The sequence below is a fragment of the Dreissena polymorpha genome, chromosome 13, assembly GCF_020536995.1.
Source record: "Dreissena polymorpha isolate Duluth1 chromosome 13, UMN_Dpol_1.0, whole genome shotgun sequence".
NCBI classification, from domain to species: domain Eukaryota; kingdom Metazoa; phylum Mollusca; class Bivalvia; order Myida; family Dreissenidae; genus Dreissena; species Dreissena polymorpha.
Window position 1 is genome coordinate 19,853,983 of NC_068367.1, and position 21,364 is coordinate 19,875,346.

The 21,364-nt window shown below is 36.0% G+C and overlaps 1 protein-coding gene across 1 annotated transcript in view; it reads left to right on the forward strand.

Moving 5' to 3' along the window:
• Positions 1-21,364, forward strand: part of LOC127855184 (mitogen-activated protein kinase kinase kinase 20-like) — a 116,462-nt gene that overhangs the window by 27,653 nt on the left and 67,445 nt on the right. Inside the window, exons 7-15 of the mRNA XM_052390595.1 lie at positions 1,631-1,714; positions 3,681-3,734; positions 4,198-4,284; positions 5,541-5,670; positions 6,045-6,096; positions 6,809-6,944; positions 14,785-14,829; positions 15,508-15,535; positions 21,204-21,340. Of these exons, the coding sequence (XP_052246555.1) occupies positions 1,631-1,714; positions 3,681-3,734; positions 4,198-4,284; positions 5,541-5,670; positions 6,045-6,096; positions 6,809-6,944; positions 14,785-14,829; positions 15,508-15,535; positions 21,204-21,340 (753 nt within the window). The remainder of the gene's footprint in view (positions 1-1,630; positions 1,715-3,680; positions 3,735-4,197; positions 4,285-5,540; positions 5,671-6,044; positions 6,097-6,808; positions 6,945-14,784; positions 14,830-15,507; positions 15,536-21,203; positions 21,341-21,364) is intronic.

Sequence of the window (21,364 nt, forward strand, 5' to 3'; positions counted from 1 at the left end):
ATCTACATGATGTCTTGGCCTAGTTCGAACATGGGCCTTGCCGGGTCTAAAACTAGGTCACGGGGTCACTTAGTGCGTTTTAAACATTCAGCATGTTGTCCGCTCTCTAATTCAAGTAGTTTTCATCTGATCTTCACCAAACTTGGTCAGAAGTTGTATCTACAAGATGTCTAGGCCAAGTTCGAACATGGGCCTTGCCGGGTCAAAAACTAGGGCACGGGGTCACTTAGTACGTTTTAAACATTCAGCATGTTGCCCGCTCTCTAATTTAAGTAGTTTTCATCCAATCTTCACTAAACTTGGTCAGAAGTTGTATCTAGATGATCTTAAGGCCAAGTTTGAACATGGGCCTTGCCGGGTCAAAAACTAGGTCACGGGGTCACTTAGTGCGTTTTTTAACATTCAGCATGGTGTCCTCTCTCTTATTCAAGTAGTTTTTATCCAATCTTCACCAAACTTAGTCAGAAGATTTATCTAGATGATCTGAAGGCCAAGTTCGAACATGGGCCATGCCATATCAAGAATTAGGTCACAGGGTCACTTAGTACGTTTTACACATTGAGCATAGTGTCCACTCTCTATTTCAAGTAGTTTAAAACCGATCTTCACCACACTTGGTCAGAAGTTGTAACTAGATGATGTGTAGGTCAAGTTTGAACATGGGCCATGCCAGGTCAAAAACTAGGTCATGGGGTCACTTAGTGTGTTTTAAACCTCACCATGTTGTCCGCTCTCTAATTCAAGTAGTTTTCATCCAATCTTCACCAAACTTGGTCAGAAGTTGTATCTACATGATGTCTAGGCCAAGTTCGAACATGGGCCTTGCCGGGTCAAAAACTAGGTCATGGGGTAACTTAGTGCGTTTTAAACATTCAGCATATTGTCCGCTCTCTAATTCAAGTAGTTTTCATCTGATCTTCACCAAACTTGGTCAGAAGTTGTATCTAGATGATGTCTAGGTCAAGTTTGAATATGGGTCATGCCGGGCCAAAAACCAGGTCATGGATTATCTTAGTGCGTTTTAAACCTCACCATGTTGTCCGCTCTCTAATTCAAGTAGTATTCATCCAATTCTCACCAAACTTGGTCACAAGTTTTATTTAAATGATCTCTAGGACAAGTTTGAACATGGGCCATTCCGGGCCTAAAACTAGGTCACCGGGTCACTTATTGCGTTTTTTAAAATTCAGCATGGTGTCCGCTCTCTAATTCAAGTAGTTTACATCCGATCTTCACCAAACTCAGTCAGAAGTTGTATGGAGATGATCTTAAGGCCAAGTTAGAACATGGGCCTTTCTGGGTCAAAAACTAGGTCAAATGGTTACTTAGTGCGTTTTAAAAATTGAGCATGGTGTCTGCTGTTTTTTGTGAAGACGACGTGCAAAATATTATGTGTCAATGCGGCATGTGGGGGTAACTATCAGGTATGTGACAAAGCTCTAGTTTTAAATTAATTGAAATTCATAAATGATCATGAAAGAAATTCAAAAAATTCAAATGAGCATTTTTGTTGCTAATTCGCTCTGGCAAGTGAAATTTTAAACCTCTGGTGTCTATAAATAGTCAAATCAGTTAAGATCATTGAAGATGTATGTCTGTATTACCTTGCACTATCTTGTTTATCGTTCAGATCTGTGACTTTGGTGCCTCCAAGTTTATGGGCAGTACAACAAAGATGTCCCTGGCTGGAACCTTTCCCTGGATGGCCCCAGAGGTTAGATTCTACTAAAAAGGAGTATGATTTTTAGCTTATATGAGCACAGCATGCTCATGGTGAGCTTTTGTGATCACTTTTTGTCCTTCTTTCGTCATGTCTCTTCAATATTTACTTTGTGCACACTCTACAGACCTTATTTATTGTCAAATCTTCATGAAACTTGATCAGAACATTTGTCCAAATGATAACTTGGCCTTGTTTAAAAGTGGGTGTGGCATGAGGTAAACAACTAGGTCAGAAGGTCAAATATAAAAAGCCTGTTAACTCTCTAAAAGTTGCATATTTTGTCAAATCTTCCTGAAACTTGGTGGAAACATTTTCAGCCAAGTTCAAGTATAAAAGTGCCAAGAAACTAAGTACATGTATATATCTTCCTATTTGCACTTTTACTATTCTAAACTTCACCTTCTCACCTTTTATTTTCTCAGAGTCTCAGGTGAGCTCCATAGATCCAATTGCCCTCCTGTTATTAATTAAAAAACTGTGTAGTACTTGAAAACATCTGTAACATGTATGCATAGCCGGCAATTCTGTTGTAAAAGCGCTGGAAAGCGAAAATGCGACTTTGATTTCCGGCTGGGCCACATAACTTGTGTGAGGATTGGTTGTGAAATAAAACCTTTGATACTAGATTTGTAAAGGCTTCAATTTCAACCCTTAGTTACTAATAAGCAGCAAACAGCATTAAACCTGAACAGACTGCGAGTTATGTGCAGTCTGTTCTGGTTTTATGCTGTTTGCACATAGCCATTTTCACTTTGTTTCTGATCGGAAAAGGGTTATAAGTAGGGCAGTTGTCTGTTACTGGCATGCGGTAAGTATTATAAGTAGGGCAGTTGTCTGTTACTGGCATGCGGTAAGTATTATTAGTAGGGCAGTTGTCTGTTACTGGCATGCGGTAAGTATTATAAGTAGGGCAGTTGTCTGTTACTGGCATGCGGTAAGTATTATTAGTAGGGCAGTTGTCTGTTACTGGCATGCGGTAAGTATTATAAGTAGGGCAGTTGTCTGTTACTGGCATGCGGTAAGTATTATAAGTAGGGCAGTTGTCTGTTACTGGCATGCGGTAAGTATTATTAGTAGGGCAGTTGTCTGTTACTGGCATGCGGTAAGTATTATAAGTAGGGCAGTTGTCTGTTACTGGCATGCAGTAAGTATTATAAGTAGGGAAGTTGTCTGTTACTGGCATGCGGTAAGTATTATAAGTAGGGCAGTTGTCTGTTACTGGCATGCGGTAAGTATTATTAGTAGGGCAGTTGTCTGTAACTGGCATGCGGTAAGTATTATAAGTAGGGCAGTTGTCTGTTACTGGCATGCAGTAAGTATTATAAGTAGGGAAGTTGTCTGTTACTGGCATGCGGTAAGTATTATAAGTAGGGCAGTTGTCTGTTACTGGCATGCGGTAAGTATTATAAGTAGGGCAGTTGTCTGTTACTGGCATGCAGTAAGTATTATAAGTAGGGAAGTTGTCTGTTACTGGCATGCGGTAAGTATTATAAGTAGGGCAGTTGTCTGTTACTGGCATGCGGTAAGTATTATAAGTAGGGCAGTTGTCTGTTACTGGCATGCAGTAAGTATTATAAGTAGGGAAGTTGTCTGTTACTGGCATGCGGTAAGTACAAGTTAACCAGATTACCTTTGAGTAAGTAAATATAGCAAATGATGTGACTGAAATTATGAAGAATTTTGTTGAGAAATCCAATTAAAATAAAAAATAAAAAACAAGCTTACTAATGTGATGACTTCTTCCCATACTTAAATGTGTCCATAAATATTTTTACATTAATTATAGTCTTGAAACATGCAAGTTGTTGTTATTAATGTAAAAATACTTTAAACGTAATGAAAATAGCAATGCTTTAGATGAAACAGAGGAACCAACATATAAAAAAAAAATGTAAGGAGCAACTGGTGATTATCAAAGTAGAGGCACTTTAAAATAATGAAAATGTAAATGTTTAAGGTGATACAGAGCCAGCCTGTGTCTGAAACATGTGATACTTGGTCGTATGGAGTGGTATGTATAATTATTTAGTTACCATACTTTACTGTGTGTTACTTGCTTTTTTAAATCTCAAAATTTTAATGTAAAGGTCATCAACAGATTGGGCTAAGTGAATGGTGGCCGATTTGAAGTCCGATCTTCCAGTTTTGTTTGTAAAAAAAACTTTTGCTCTCGACTTTGGAATTAAAAATTTGTGTGCGCGTTATACATGGTTGCGAGTAATTTTATAGTAAAGTATTCTAGTGTGGAATAATTTAGTCTTTAAAGTTGAGCTAACATGCCATTTATATATCCCAGTATGTCCCAAACCCATCTTAGCAAAGTAGAATAGTGTCTTGGACGTCTTTCGGTCTGTCTGTCTCACAAATCACTCCAACACTTGTCAACGTACTTCATGCAAACTTCTATGTTTATTAACACAAGACTCTTTTTTATTCCATGTTTGTTCATTATTATTTGTGTTTTCCCTTTCCAGGTGTTATGGGAACTTCTGACACACGAGGTTCCATTTAACGGCATCGAAGGTTTCCAGGTGGCATGGCTGGTAGTTGAGCGAGAGGAGGTATACACAGGCATATGTTTTTACTGCTTTGGTAAAAGGTCTGAGCACATGATAAATTTATCTGTGTTCTGAGAATACTGGGCTTAATGCATGTGCTTAAAGTGTCATCCCAGCTTAGCCTGTGCAGGTATGACACTTTCAGCTTGAATTACTTTTTATGCACCCGGTAGGGTGGCATATAGCAGTTGAACTGTCCGTCAGTTCGTCTGTCGGTCTGTGCATCCGTCAGAAAACTTTAACATTGGCCATAACTTTTGCAATATTGATAATAGCAACTTGATATTTGGCATGCATGTGTATCTCGTGGAGCTGCACATTTTGAGTGGTGAAAGGTCAAGGTCATCTTTCAAGGTCAAAATTCAAATATATGGCTTCAAAGCGGCGCAGTAGGGAGCATTGTGTTTCACAAACACAGCTCTTGTTATCCCCCGCCAGAGGGGGAGGGATATTGTTTTGGCGTTGTCCGTCCGTCCGTCCGGCAGTCCGTCCGTCTGTCCGTCCGGCACTTTTGTGTCTGGAGCCATATCTTAGAAGTGCTTTGGTGGATTTCATTGAAACTTCGTATGAGTATATATATGCATAAGAGGATGATGCACATCAAATGGCATTGTACACCATCTGTTAAAAACAGAGTTATGGCCCTTTGTATCTTGAAAAAATGCTTTTTACTATAGGCACTTTTGTTTCCGGAGCCATATCTTGGAAGTGCTTTGGCGGATTTCTTTGAAACTTGGTATGAGTATATATATGCATAAGAGGATGATGCACGCCAAATGGCATTGTACACCATCTGTTAAAAACAGAGTTATGGCCCTTTGCATCTTGAAAAAATGCTTTTTACTATAGGCACTTTTGTGTCCGGAGCCATATCTTGGAAGTGCTTTGGCGGATTTCATTGAAACTTGGTATGAGTATATATATGCATAAGACGATAATGCACACCAAATGGCATTGTATACCACCTGTTAAAAACAGAGTTATGGCCCTTTGTATCTTGAAAAATGCTTTTTACTATAGGCACTTTTGTGTCCCAAGCCATATCTTGGAAGTGCTTCGGCAGATTTCATTGAAACTTGGTATGAGTATATATATGCATAAGACGATGATGCACATTGTACACCATCTGTTAATTACAGAGTTATGGCCCTTTGTATCTTGAAAAAATGCTTTTTTCAGTGTCTTATATAACCCTTTTGTGTCAAGAAGCATATGGGCGGGGGATATCAATTCAACGAATTTGCTTGTTCATTTTCCAGAGGTTAACTATACCAAGCAGTTGTCCACCGTGTTTTGCCAAGATCATGACTCAGTGCTGGGAATTGGAGCCGAAATCCAGACCTTCGTTCCGCCAGATACTCAACAAACTGGATATAATCCTCGAAGACGGTATGCTCTAAAAGCTACTGTTTCACAGATTGGGAAATCAACAAACAAAAATTCTTCAGTTTTAGATTTCCTAACTATTTTTATGTCCCCCACCACTATAGTGGGGGACATATTGTTTTTGCCCTGTCCGTTGGTTTCAGGTGAAGGTCAACCTTCAAGGTCAAAGGTCATATATATGGGGACATAGTGTTTCACAAACACATCGCTTGTTTTGTATTAACTTACTTAAATAACATTGTTGACACAAGTTTCAGACACATGTTTATTCATTTCAACACATTGTTTAAAACCAATTTCTTAAGAGTTTTAAGGCACATTTCTGATTCAATTGCTATATGAGCTTTTATGACACCCGTTATTATGTTTTTTTTCAGATGCTATGCATGATGTTACAAATTCCTTTTTGGATCACAAGATTATATGGCAGTAAGTAGTTGCCTTATGTGAAAAATGCCTTACTAATCCTTTGCAAGCAATGGTTTCTGCCGCTGTCAAAGTCATGTATGTAGCCATTCTCCTATTCACTGTGAAACCAATTAATTTGTCTGATACTTTTTTTTCGTGGATTCGTGGGAACTCTCGGCCATTAAATCAAATGTCAAACAAACGTTCAAGTCAGAAGTAATATAGTATTATGAGGAAAAAAATCACAAATTTAAGACACACAAAAAATGCAAGATTTTATGATTCCACAAAATTTCATATCACGAAAAAGAAATGAATCTACATTATTTTGAGTGATGTAATGTTGAAACCAAGGGCCAAATATAACCATCAAACCACTGCATCAACAATTTCTTCAGTTTATTTGGAACAACTTGAGGTTGATGGCAGTGTTACTAAATTGATCATTTATTATTTTTTTGTACACATTTTATTTTCATCGTAGTATATTACAAACATTCATGTTCCTAGGGCTTATTTAAATGCTCTCCCGTCCATTTCCTTGGTTGAACCGGTTATTGTTTTCCATGGGGGAGATCTAGAGAACACCCCCATAGTGGGGATAGAACCCATGACCTTCCAGTCACCAGGCGGACACGATTATGCCACGATGGCCTTTTTATATAGAGAGCTTGTTACTAAATTTTAGCAGTCAAACCCTTATATTGACTATTTGCCTCCGTTATTTCAAAAGACATGAGATCGAGACCACACTTGACCGCCTGAAACGAGCAGAGAACCAGCTGACAAGCAAGGAACGCCAGCTCCGAGAACGAGAGATACAGCTCATGGCTCGAGAGCGCGACCTGCAGCATCAGTTAAATGTGGCAGTAAGAATAATTTGATTGGTTGTATGCGGCAGTAAGAATAATTTGATTGGTTATATGCGGCAGTAAGAATGTTTTGATTGGTTGTATGCAGCAGTAAGAATGATTTGATTGGTTATATGCAGCAGTAAGAATGATTTGATTGGTTATATTTGGCAGTAAGAATGATTTGATTGGTTATATGCGGCAGTAAAAATGATTTGATTGGTTATATGTGGCAGTAAGAATGATTTTATGTTATGTGTGGCAGTAAGAATGATTTTATTGGTTATATGTGGCCGTAATAATGATTTTATCGGTTAATTGTGGCAGTAAGAATGGTTTGATTGGTTATATGTGATGTCGTCAGCAGAAAACGGTCGACGTTATTTTGAGCTACGCGTGATTGAAGTGTAGCGTTATAAAAATGGAAATACAATTATAATTATATTATGAAAAAATATTGAAACTTGAGATATATGCATGTTTTCGAAGAATGAAATGCCCCCGAGCACTGATCAGCAATGTACACTTATAATTTTTTAATTGATTGGAAGTAACCTTTGCTTCGTTGAGCGACCTCTTCTAAAAGGTTACGCATATGCAATTAATTTCCTTCTATATTACATATAAAATAGTTAAAGTTCTATATCATCTTTTACCATGATCAAGCGATAAGTCACTTTATCATAATACATCATTGGAAAGATAAATGTATAATATTTTGAACAAATGCATGTCATTAAATTCTATACGTCGTAACTCAAAATATTTACCTTTTCGGCACACCGGTTTTGACACCTGTGGAGGCGGCCATTTTGGGCTCAAATAGTATGACCTACTTTCAAATCCAGGAACCATCAACAGAAAAAGTAGAGCACAAACATGACTTTTTTTCTTATTGCTTACATGTATACCTTCAATTTTACACCGAAACACACCATTTGCAATGTATTTTACAAATCCTAGGCAGCATGCACTGAACAATGTGTGCTTAGTATCAAGTTGACTGCATGTAACCCTGCAAACAGGATTTCCGGTTTGGGGTTATGTGACCTATAAGAGAAACCCAACCCCTTCAGATTTGATAAAGGCACTTTTCCCATTGGTATAATCTGTTATGAGAAAGGTCACAAAGTTCCCGTACAATGACACACAGATTTATTCATAAAAGTTGCCGTTGAAAGCGTCATGTAGATTAAACTAAAATGTGACTCCTAGAGATTAAACAAGTTTTCACTAAAGCCTTATCAGAAAAACTGCCACACCCACTAGTAGCCATGTTTTTCCACTGACAGAACCAGTTTCGAACTCAGCCGACATATGATAATAATACAAGTTCTGAGTAAATTTCATCATGATGGGATCAAAAATGTGACTTCTAGAGTGCTAACAATGTTTCACTATAGCTGTAAAAGGCAAACTGCCCGCCCCTTGGTTTCCATGTTTTTGGGCCAGAACCATTTTCAAACTCAATAGAGATACTATAAGAACAAATGTTTATACAAAATTTCATTAACATTGGAAAAAAATTGGCTTCTAGAGTGTAAACAAGCTTTTTCTTTAATTTGACCCATTGACCTATTTTTTGACCTCACATGACCCATCGTTGAATTCGGCTGAGACATCATTGAGACAAATCGTCTGACCAAGTTTAATGAATATTGGAAATAAATGTGGCCTCTAGAGTGTTAACAGGATAAATTGACGATAGATGACGCACAACGAGCGACGGACAAAAGGCAAATTAGATGCTCAGCATGTGCATATGGTGCTTTCATGAGCTAAAAACAAGTGGCTGTGTTTATACAAAAAATTATTTTTTTATATAATAGTAAAAATCATAAAGCCAATAATTTAACAGAGTATTAATAATTTTAAATACTGTTCGTGGTTCATATCTAGTTAAATTGTTGTTTTTTGTATGACTTTAGACAAATTTTTAAGTGAACCATTATAAAAGCTTATCAAGTAGATGTCAGCCTGTCTGTAAGTCAAGTCGTTTGTCCCTCCCTCTTTCCAATCACCCATTCATCCGAAACCCACCCAAATCTATCCATCCATCCAACCATCAAACCATCCTAAACCATCCCCCCTCCACCCATCCATCCATTTTAAACTTTGTTTATTGAACAAAAACAAGTGCAATAAAACTTGTAAGCTTTTAAAACCTTTTCCTAACGACACACACATTTTATCCCGTTTTCATGATGTCAATGATTTATCATAAATTCAAATGAATCTCAAAGCCCCAATCAACAAATGACTAAGGCACTACATGAGCACACATGATACCTAAACTGTGATTATATGGTTTCTTTATCATGATATTTTGAAATTAAAGACAATGATTTAATGAACTAGTGGTTAAAATGACTAGATATTAGCATAACAATATGTTTACTGACTGGTGAAAATGTGTGAAAAATTAATAGCAAAATTACATGAAATTCAAGTATACCAATTGGTTATTTTGATTAGCAAAAATCAATTACTTTTAACTATGTTTTATAACTGACCATGTAAAATATACTGTAATTAGGTAGGTCATCATATTGACAAAGAATGTTCATATTAGAGCACATAAAAAAGGGTAATCACGAACACAGGAATCAGGTAACTTAAATACACCCAGGCTAATATGAGTCCTTCAAACGAGGCTTTATCACATTTAAAAACTCAGGCTTCACACAATCAACAGTCAAACAGGTTGAGTTGTCACCTTCCCATGTGACACTTATCATCGTTATCTCGTAAAATGTGCATCATGGAAAGAAAAACATGATCTTTTCCCACGATAACGACATAATGATCTTTGGACAATAGACCATGTTTGATCTGCGTCATAACTGGTCTCAAGATAATTTTGCCTGCAGAAAAAGATAGCCAGTATCAGCGTAAGATTACTAAAGCGACTGCGTGTCAATCAAATTATTTGCTGAATTGTTGTTTCATGCCCAAGCTTGACACAAAGAGTTATTGAACACAGATATAAAATTAATAAGCAAACACAACATGGTGACTTGAACAAGATAGCTTAGTTGATAATATCTCTTGGACTCGTATTTAAAAAACACCTGAAAGATAAATTTCATCATGAATCCCCATGAAGCAAACATTGTTTAACAATAGCAAACATTCTCATAAAGTTGCAGTACATCGATGTGCAATGGTATAACTATGCTGTATTTTTCTTAAGATTTCGTCTTTTGAAGAGAACATGCAGAGGAAGGGGTTATGCATTCATTTTTAGCTCATCTATTTTTTGAAAAAAAATTATGAGCTATTGTCATCACCATGGAATCTGCGTCGGCGTCCGGTTAAGTTTTGCGTTTAGGTCCACTTTTCTCAGAAAGTATTAATGCTATTGCATTCAAACTTGGTACATTTACTTACTATCATGAGGGGACTGGGCAGGCAAAGTTAGATAACTCTGGCGTGCATTTTGACAGAATTATGTGCCCTTTTTATACTTTAAAATTGAAAATTTTGGTTAAGTTTTGTGTTTAGGTCCATTTTATTCCTTAAGTATCAAAGCTATTGCTTTCATACTTGCAACACTTACTAACTATCATAAGGGGACTGTGCAGGCAAAGTAATGTAACTCTGACTGGCATTTTGACAGAATTATGTGCCCTTTTTATTCTTAGAAAATTGAAAATTTGGTTAAGTTTTGTGTTTAGGTCCACTTTATTCCTACAGTATCAAAGCTATTGCTTTCATACTTGCAACACTTATTAATTATCATAAGGGGACTGTGCAGGCAAAGTTATGTAACTCTGACTGGCATTTGGACGGAATTATGGGCCCTTTATACTTAGAAAATTGAAAATTTTGTTAAGTTTTGTGTTTTGGTCCACTTTACCCCTAAACTATCATAGATATTGCTTTCATACTTGGAACACTCGCAAACTATCATAAGGGTACAGTAAAAGGACAAGTTGCATAACTCTGGTTGTCATTTTTACGGAATTATGGCCCTTTTTTGACTTAGTAACTTTGAATATATGGTTAAATTTTGTGTATCGATCCACTTTACTTCTAAAGTATCAAGGCTATTGCTTTCAAACTTCAAATACTTTCATGCTATCATGAGGTTACTGTACATGTACCTGGCAAGTTGAATTTTACCTTGACCTTTGAATGACTCTCGAGGTCAAATTATTAAATTTCGCTAAAAATGCCATAACTTCTTAATGTATGATTAGATTTTATTGAAACTTTGACAAAACTACTCTTACCTGACATACCACAATAGACTTCACCCAATAAACTTCACCCAAACCATCCCCCGTGCCCTCCCTCCTTACCCCCCCCCCCCCCCCCTGCTGAATCACCCCCCCACATAATTTTTTTTTTTTTTTAAGATCATCTCACAACTGACCACCACACCCTCACACTATACTATACCCCCCACCCACCCCACCCCCCCCCCCAAATTGTTTTTTTTTGAAACGGCTAATAAACACAAATATTTATTTTTATTATTTTATGTTTGAAATACCGTCCAACCATCGCACCAAAGAATCGCCCCCCCCCCCCCCACAAAAAAAAAAAAATATTTTTTTTTTTTGCATTTTTTTTTTCCGCATTGTTGGAAGATAATGTAATAAATGTCCACGCCCCCACACTATACACCCCTCTTCACTCCACCCCTCCCTCCTTTGTGATTGAAATTGAGAGTCGATCCCTTCACCTTTAAAAAGAAAATAGATGAGCGGTCTGCACCCGCAAGGCGGTGCTCTTGTTAAGATTGAAGTATTTGTTCCGAGATAAATGTAATACAATGCTATAAAGAAAAATAAAAACTAAAGTGAATCATATCGCTCATTGAAGAAAAACAACAACAATGTGCATTGCTATTGTTTCGTATAAAAAGTGTTGCGTTTTGTTTTCTGATCAATTTATTTTGTTTTTTACGCAGATTTCCCACAAACCAATATAATTGATCAGGATATTTCCGGCTATATTTGTACATACAGCGCAAAATATGATTCGCTGCCGGGCGATAACAAACATCTACGATGAACAATAGGGTGGTTCCGTAACTGGCGAGACTGGTTAAAACTGGATTCGTCAATTTTCATTTACAGCCTGTTATGTTTAATCCACAATTCGCCTCATGCCCCCTTTAAAGAAACTAAAATGATTTATATTGATCTTTCAAATGGCATAGGAATTAAAGATTTCAATCGTCAAGCAGTCTGGAGCCGAATTCAAGCACATTAATAATGTCATTATATTCTAAGCATGTTTTAAGGCTATGGTCAAAAATAAGCATTTTTAAGCACTCCATATTTTTTTAAGTACTTTTCAAGGTAAATCTTTTTTTTCAAGCACTTTTTAAGGTCTGTGCGAACCCTGTTAAGATTGAAAATTGTATGATCCTGTTTGTCAAAAAGTCTAAGATTGTTTGTTTTGATTACCAATTATATGTTATTGTTTACCATATAAACTGTTCATTGGTGAACTTTTCATGTCTTGAAACATGTTTTATAAAGTTTGTCAAAACATTTAGCCATATAAATAAACCACTGATCATGTGTGTTCATTTATTATGACAGGCGGTAATATATAACTTTTGTTGATGTAGCTCATCATACACATGATTGTGAAACCCATTTACATGTAAAATAAGATTGTTGGTTGCTATGGAAACATTATTTTGGCATTAACTTCTTTGTTGATCTAATTAATTCGATTTATAGGAAAATGTTATTATGTTTATTTTAACTTATTTATAGAAGGTACCTTTTGATCCCTTAAAATTAATACATGTTCATCTTTGTTTGTTCTGAATTAGAAGTACATGTTGTTTTTATTTGTGTATATTTATGGAGGTTTTACTTTGTGGGTTTCATAAACAAATTGTAGTTAAATTGTTTTGTCAAATAATGTTGTTCTTTTTCATGTTTGATATGTATGCGAAATAATTAACTGGTAAAATAAGGTGTTTTTCCTGTTCAAAACAGTAAAAATCGATATTTAATCTTTTTGTTGCCTTGGTAACCATGATTACCATCAGCAAAATGTCTGTACATTAACTTTTTTACCAGCATATATGTATGGCACTTTCAAATTCCATGTATGATGTTTACGTTGGGCTAAGTCTTTAATGGATTGAAATAAATACACTGTAAAATATGTGGATCTTTTCTAAAAAAAGGACATGTTGCACTATAAGTCAACCTATTTTCTTAGATTCTTTTTGTTTCTATGTATTAAATAAATATCATGTTCAAACAAAGATCATTGACTGTAAGCAGTTTTATCATATAATTGACAAAAAATTAAACAGTAAGTTTTTTCCTGATATTTAGACAATTTTAATGAAAATAATCTATCTTATGTAAATTCGTTACCATAGCAACCACTGTGTTCAAATGTTTGTTTTTGTTTGAACATAAAATGTGAAAAACATGGCCAGTTTTACTAATGCATTGAATCTATGTGTGAATGCTATACAGTAAATGCATGTATACTGTATTTACAAAAGAGTTTGTTGTCAATGTCAATTGATATAGAAAACCATTATTTAGTTATAAGATCGTATAAAGGGTGCATGTGTTCAAAACTCAATATTTCAAAAACTATTATACTAAGAAACCTAAAACTTTGGATTTGACTTATGCTTGCATTAGTCTTTTAAAAACTGACAAAAAACGAAAATGTGAATTTTCCTCGTTTGTACTGATTTTTGTAGACTATGACACATATGTTGCAGTAAGAATGATTTGATTGGTTATATGTGGCAGTTCGAATGATTTGATTGGTTATATGTGGCAGTAAGAATGATTTGATTGGTTATATGTGGCAGTAAGAATGATTTTATTGGTTATATGTGGCAGTTAGAATGATTTTATTGGTTATATGTGGCAGTAAGAATGATTTGATTGGTTATATGTGGCAGTAAGAATGCTTTGGTTGTTTATATGGGGCAGTAAGAATGATTTATCGGTTATATGTGGCAGTAAGAATGACTATTGGTTACAAAATGGCAGTAAGAATTATTTGATTTGTTATATATATGGCAGTGGAATTATTTTATGGGTTATATGTGGCAGTAAGTATGATTTTATTGGTTATATGTGGCAGTAAGAATGGTTTTATTGGTCATTTGGGCAGTAAGAATGATTTTATTGGTTATATGTGGCAGTACGAATGATTTGATTGGTTGTACAAGGCAGTTATTGGTTATAAGTGGTAGTTAGAATAATTTCATTGGTTATACATGTCAAAATAGTTATTTTATTGGTTATGTGTAGCACTAAAATTGAATTTAATTATTATGTTTATATATATAGCCAGTATCCAGTATGTTTAATGTTTGTGTGTTATACACTTGTCAATGGCTTTTTTATACAATGATGTTTATGATATAGGTTTTTATGATGATGGCACAGGAGCTACGAAGAAGTTAGAGTGGTTTGGGATGTTAGTTGAAACCTATTTATTAAAGCTGAAGAGCATCAAAAGCCTAGGGCTTATTGAAATACTGTTTAGTTCGTTTCCCGGATAGAACTAGTACTAGTGGATCCATAAAACACTCCCACAGTGGGGATTGAGCCCGTGACCTCTTGGTTGCCAGGTGGATACCATATCAATTAGGCCACAGCGACCTTAATTATGTTATAGCCAGTATCTGTTCTGTTTGTCCAATACGCAGATTTCAATGGCAAGTGTTAATTTGTCCAATACGCAGATTTCAAATAGCAAGTTTGTAAGTTAATGGTCATTATTTGGGTTATAATTATGAGGAGGAGAATGATGATGATGATGATGATGATGATGATGATGATGATGATGATGATGATGATGATGATGATTGTTCAGAGTAACAATAATGTTCGTGTTTATTTTCCAGTCTTTGGACTCGCATGATGTGAACACCTGGACAAAGTTTGATGTGGTATGAATCTCTTTCTTTTCTCAATGCAGTTTGTTTCATATTTATTGTTATGCCCCCGGATCGAAAGATATGTCTTATATTGCTTTTGGCCTGTCTGTCATTGTATATGTTCATGTGTGTGTCCCAAAACTTTTTCCAAAACTTTAACCTTCTTCATAACTTTTTCAATATTGAACGTAGCATCTTGATATTTGGCATGCATGTGTATCTCATGGAGCTGCACATTTTGAGTGGTGAACGGTCAAGGTCATCCTTCAAGGTCAAAGGTAAAAAAATATCAAAGTGGCGCATTAGGGGGCATAGTGTTTCTGACAAACACATCTCTTGTTATACATGTTCTGACGGATTTACCAAGATTTTGTGTATTTTCCCTTTGAAAGCTACTTAATTGTTAAATTTTCATCTTACTTTAAATGTTGATGTTCATTTGAGTGTTTGTATCCCATCTGTAGAAATTATGTATCAAAACTAGATGTGTGTTGATTTATTTATTTTTGTGTATTTTACAGAAAATAAATTGTTGATTTTATTTAAAATTTATCATTTTGACTTTTAGCTAAAGACTTTGTAATACTTTTGATTAAAACATTTTAGTCCCTCTTTAATATAATATTGATGACAACAACTCTGTATACTGCTTAATTTAATTAAACTGAGCATTTAAAATTTATTTTTCAGAATCAGTGGATAAAGCAGCTTGCTATAGGTAAGTTAGTTTAAACCTTTTTTTTAGGTCAATTTAATCCTTACAGTGCGGGAACTGAATTTTGAAGGCCTTTGCAAACAGTTTGGATCCAGATGAGACGCCACAAAACGTGGCGTCTCATCAGGATCCAAACTGTTTGCTATTCTGATGATATTCTTTGAAAAAAATCGAAGAAAATGCTAATTTTAGAAATTCAGCAGACGACATTTTAGCAGACGACAAATTTCGCAGCATGCAAAGGGATAATCAAAAGCCAAAGGCTTATTCAAATGCTCCCAAGTCCGTTTCCTGGGTTGAACCAGTACTTGGTGTCTTTGGGGGAGTCCGTTTCCTGGGTTGAACCAGTACTTGGTGTCTTTGGGGGAGTCCGTTTCCTGGGTTGAACTAGTACTTGGTGTCTTTGGGGGGTCCGTTTCCTGGGTTGAACCAGTACTTGGTGTCTTGGGGGAGATGCTTCTACTGTGGGTATCAAACCTGTGACCTGCCAATCTCTAGGTGGACACCATACCCACTACGCCACTGCAACGAGGGAATACAGAAATTGCTGTCTAGTGGGATTTATCTTTTGAATGTTCACCTAGTTTGTGTTAAACCCTTTAAGGCCCACATTACCATATTTTTTTCTATTTTTTTATTCATATCGTAATATATGACACAATCAATTTACAAAGACATGTACATGCATATACTTATTATGCCTCCCTTCAAAGAAGAAGGGGTATATTGTTTTGCACATGTCGGTCGGCCCATCCACCAAATGGTTTCCGGATGATAACTCAAGAATTCTTAGGCCTTGCTTGGATGATGAAACTTTATAGGTACATAGATCATGACTGGCAGATGACCCCTATTGATTTTCAGGTCTGTAGGTCAAAGGTCAAGGTCACAGATTACCCCTACTGATTTTCAGGTCAAAGGTCAAGGTCACAGTGACTCTAAACAGTAAAATGGTTTTCGGATGATAACTCAAGAATGCTTAGGCCTAGGATCATGAAACTTCATAGGTACATTGATCATGACTGGCAGATGACCCCTATTGATTTTCAGTTTACTAGGTCAAAGGTCAAGTCCACAGTGACTCGAAACAGTAAAATAGTTTTTGGATAATATATATATAAATTAGGGATGGCAAAATTATTTGAATATTCGATTGAATGGTCAGCATTCGAATTATAAAAATGATATTCGCATATTCGCATTTTTTTTCCAAACGTAATTTCACCAATATTTAATGACCTGCGAGCCGCTTACTATAAAGCACCCGAAATCACTTTGGATTAACATGTTTGACATGATGTTCTGCGTGTCAAACTGATAACGCGGCCCGTATCAGTGTTGATTGCGCAATGCAATATACACGCTCTAAGAAAGGCCCCGAACTGTTGTTTATCAATGGGGTGCCAATTAATGGTTTCAATTGACTGGCGAATAATAATTAAGTTTTGTGATCACAGTATGTACAGCCATTAAAATGTGTGAATTACTCAAATCGCGCAATGCAATATACTTACTATAAGAAAGGGCCCAAACTGTTTGTCAATTAGGTGCCAATTAAGGGCTTCAATTGACTTGCGAATAATAATTTAGTTTTTGTGATCACAGTTTGACCAGACATTAAAATATGTGAATTACTCAAACGTAACAAATGATATAAATTAAACAATCATCAAGGGATCATTATTCAAATCTGAAAATGCCACCAGCCCCTTCTGAAGTATGGAAATACTTTACACGGTCTGTGGATAAGACGACCGCAACGTGTAATGTGTGTAAACTTAGTTTTACATATGCGCGGTTTACTACAAATATGTGGAATCATGTCACTGCTAAGCATCGTGGTTCACTTGAAAGTGATAAACTCAAACAGCCATCAATGAAACAGTTTACTGCTACTGGTAGCGTTGGTGTTAGTGGGTGTTCTAGTGATGTGATTACTAGTAAGATTGTGAATATGATTGTGGTTGATTACCTCCCATTAAGTTTTGTGGATTCAAAAGGGTTGAAAGAGTTGCTTTCATATATAGCTTCGAATTACACGATCCCTTGCCGACATACTATTCGTGCGCGTATATCTGAATTATACGACGTCGAAAGGGACTCCCTCGTGAAACTCTTGGAGTACTTTGATATCGTTATTAAAAAAATTCAAATAAAACTTAAATTTTATGCCATGATGTTTTTCCTTATATTTGTTCTTGAATTATGTTGTACTGTGCATGCTTTATTGATATGCTTCTTTATATAAACGTTCATGCTATCTTGACTTTAAAAATATTCAAATAAAAATAAAATTCTATGACACGATGTTTTTCCTTCTATTTGTTCCCGATTACAGTATCGGTCATAGTATAAGCCGACAGCGATACAATGATTCGATAGCAACGTTAAACAGCCTCGTATTTAGCAAACGGATATAACTTACAAAACAATGGAAATTAACACATAACAAGGTAAAATCAATGCAGCCGTTTTATGCGAATATTCGAATATTCAATTGAATGAATTTGCAAACATTCAAATACCGATATTGGTATTCGATGCCATCCCTAATATAAATATATATATATATATATATATATATATATATATATCAGTTAGTGATACTTAGGTCTAAGGTATTCACACAATGGCTGCCCCTCAACAACTGACAGCCCATGGGGGGGCATGCGGTTTTACAAACAGCCCTTGTTTTACCATATGTCTTATGTTTTTACTATGTAATAACTATCAAAACACAAATTTAATTTCTATATAATTCCTTATTCGTTTTTAGCACATTTTACTTTACTTACATACTTTTTTTATACTTATTTATGTTAACACAAGTGATTCTTAACAAAAAGGTTTTCAAATTTACAACAGCACTTTAACTATGATTACAGTGTTCAAATAACATAAAACTGTATTATGTAGTATTTGCTTGTCGCATTCATAATGGACATTATAAACAAAAAAGTGACTTTAAACAAATTGTTCATTATCACATTATCATATTATGCTTGTTATGCAGTTTTAAACATAGTTCACTCACTTATTTTCTCCAAAAATGCTATAATGCAATCATATGCTCTGAACATAAATTATTTCATGTGGTTACTACAAAACTATATAATTCACCGATTTTAATGTTTATGTTCTTATTGGTCAATTTGTTGTCTACAAGAAACTAATTCTGCAAATTTTTAACTTTCTGGGAAGTGCAAATCTAGAGTATTTGTGAAATGAGCTTATAAGCTGACAAAATGATTCTTTCTTTTGTTTAGTTTAAACCTTTTTAAGCTCACCTGATTGCTCAGGTGAGCTTTTGTGACCGGTCTTTGTCCGTCATATGTCCGTCCGTTAACATTTGCTGGTAAACACTCTAGAGGCCACATTTCTTGTCCCATCTTCATGAAACTTGGTCAGAAGCTTTGTCCCAATGAAATCTCGGCCGAGTTCGAAACTGGGTTGTGCCGGGTAAAAAACTAGGTCACTAGGTCAAAAAAGAGAAAAACCTTGTAAACACTGTAGAAGTCACATTTCATGCCCAATCTTCATGTAACTTTGTCAAAATGTTTGTCTTAATGATATATTGGTTGAGTTCTAAAGTGGTTTCGATCTGTTGAAAAACATGGCCTCCAGTGGGCGGGGCAGTTTTCCTTATTTGGCTATAGAGAAACCTTGTAAACACTCTACAAGTCACAATTTTTGCCCAATCATGATGAAAATTGGTCAAAACATTGGTTCAGTTGATTTTTTCAGACGAGTTCGAAAATGGTCGAGATCGCTGAAAAAACATGGCTGCCAGTGGGCGGGGCATTTTTCTCTATATGTATATAGTGAAAACATGTCAACACTCTAGAAGTCACATTTTTGGCCCAATTTTCATGAAATTTTGTCAGAACTTTTGTTTCCTAGATATGTGAGTTAAGTTTGAAAATGGTTCCGGTCTGTTAAAAAACATGGTTGCCACGGGGACATGGCAGTTTTCCTTATATTTATATAGTAAAAAGGCTTACAAACAATCACGAATTAAGGTCATGTAACATGTGAGACAACTCTTCTAAATATTGCATTTAAGAATACAGTAGTTACTCCCCTTTGATTATTTATGTTTTCATAATAATACAGTGTAGTTGTGTTTCATTTATGTGTTAATTGTTATTCGAGGTTGGATGTTTTTATGCCCCCTTTCAGAGAAAAGGGGGCATATAGTGATCGGACTGTCCGTCCGTCCGTCTGTCTGTCTGTCTGTCTTTCCGTCACACTTTGCATTTAGGTTTCTAAAAATGCTCATAACTTCTTGCTCATAACTTCTATGTCCCTTGAGATACAACCTTCATATTTGGTATGCATGATTATATGGACAAGGCCTTTCCTTACGCACACATTTTTTTAGCCCTGTGACCTTGACCTTGAACTTAGGGTCCGCGTTTAGGTTTCGAAATCTGCGTTTAGGTTTCAAAAATGCTGATAACTTCTATGTCCCTTGAGATATAACCATCATATTTGGTATGCATGTGTATATGGACAAGGCCTTTCCATACGCACAAATTTGTTACCCCTGTGACCTTGACCTTGAAAAGGGGGCATATAGTGATCGGACTGTCCGTCCGTCCGTCCGTCTGTCTGTCTGTCTGTCTTTCCGTCACACTTTGCATTTAGGTTTCTAAAAATGCTCATAACTTCTTGCTCATAACTTCTATGTCCCTTGAGATACAACCTTCATATTTGGTATGCATGATTATATGGACAAGGCCTTTCCTTACGCACACATTTTTTTAGCCCTGTGACCTTGACCTTGAACTTAGGGTCCGCGTTTAGGTTTCGAAATCTGCGTTTAGGTTTCAAAAATGCTCATAACTTCTATGTCCCTTGAGATATAACCTTCATAGTTGGTAGGCATGTGTATATGGACAATGCCTTTCCAAACGCACAATTTTTTTTACCTATGTGACCTGCGCTGTCCGTCCCTCCACATTTGGTTTGTAAACACTCTAGCATTCACATTTCTCAAGCATTCTTTATCAAAGTTGCTGAAAGATTTCAGTCAAGTTTGATGATGAGCAAAATCACATAATTAATGCCATAATTATTTCCCTTAGATTGCCCAAATTTTCATTATATTATACAAAATCCTTGTAAGCAAAGTTTGATGTTTGATGTTTTGGGGGTCAACTCAAAATATAGGTCACCATTCCAAAAAAAAACACTCCCTAAGCCAGAGCTTTGGTTCGATAATGATGAAACTTGACCAGGATGTTTGTCTGGTCAATATCTAGGTCATGTTTGACATTAGGTAAAGGTTAAATGAACCGACTCCTCTCAGGTGAGCGAACTAGGGCCATCTTGGCCTTCTTGTATTAAAGTTTGATTGCATCAAAATCCTACAAATGTAACGCCTATTGGAACACTCTTGAGTTTGTTTAGTTTGTAGAACCAGTACTTGGTGTCTAGGGGGAGATCTAGAGAACCCTCCCACAGTGAGAATCAAACCAGTGACCTCTTGTCTCTAAGCAGACACCGTATTCATAACGCCACGTCGACCTTTTTTCCTAGATGTTTATTAATAATGTTGTAGCACATAATCCTGATCTAATTGTGCAATTGGAAATCTAGAATATTTAAAGATTGTGCCTGTAAGTTGACGTTATGTTTCTTTCCTTTCCCTCAATGTTGTATTTTCTAGCACATAATCCTGATCTAATGGTGTATGCTGACCTATTCTTGGAGCATGACGTCACAGGCAAACTGTTGCTCAGCCTCACCCAGGATGAGCTCAGCAACATTGGCATCAAGTCTCTTGGCCACAAATATGAGCTGTTTGTAAGTTGTGTAGCTTTTTATTTA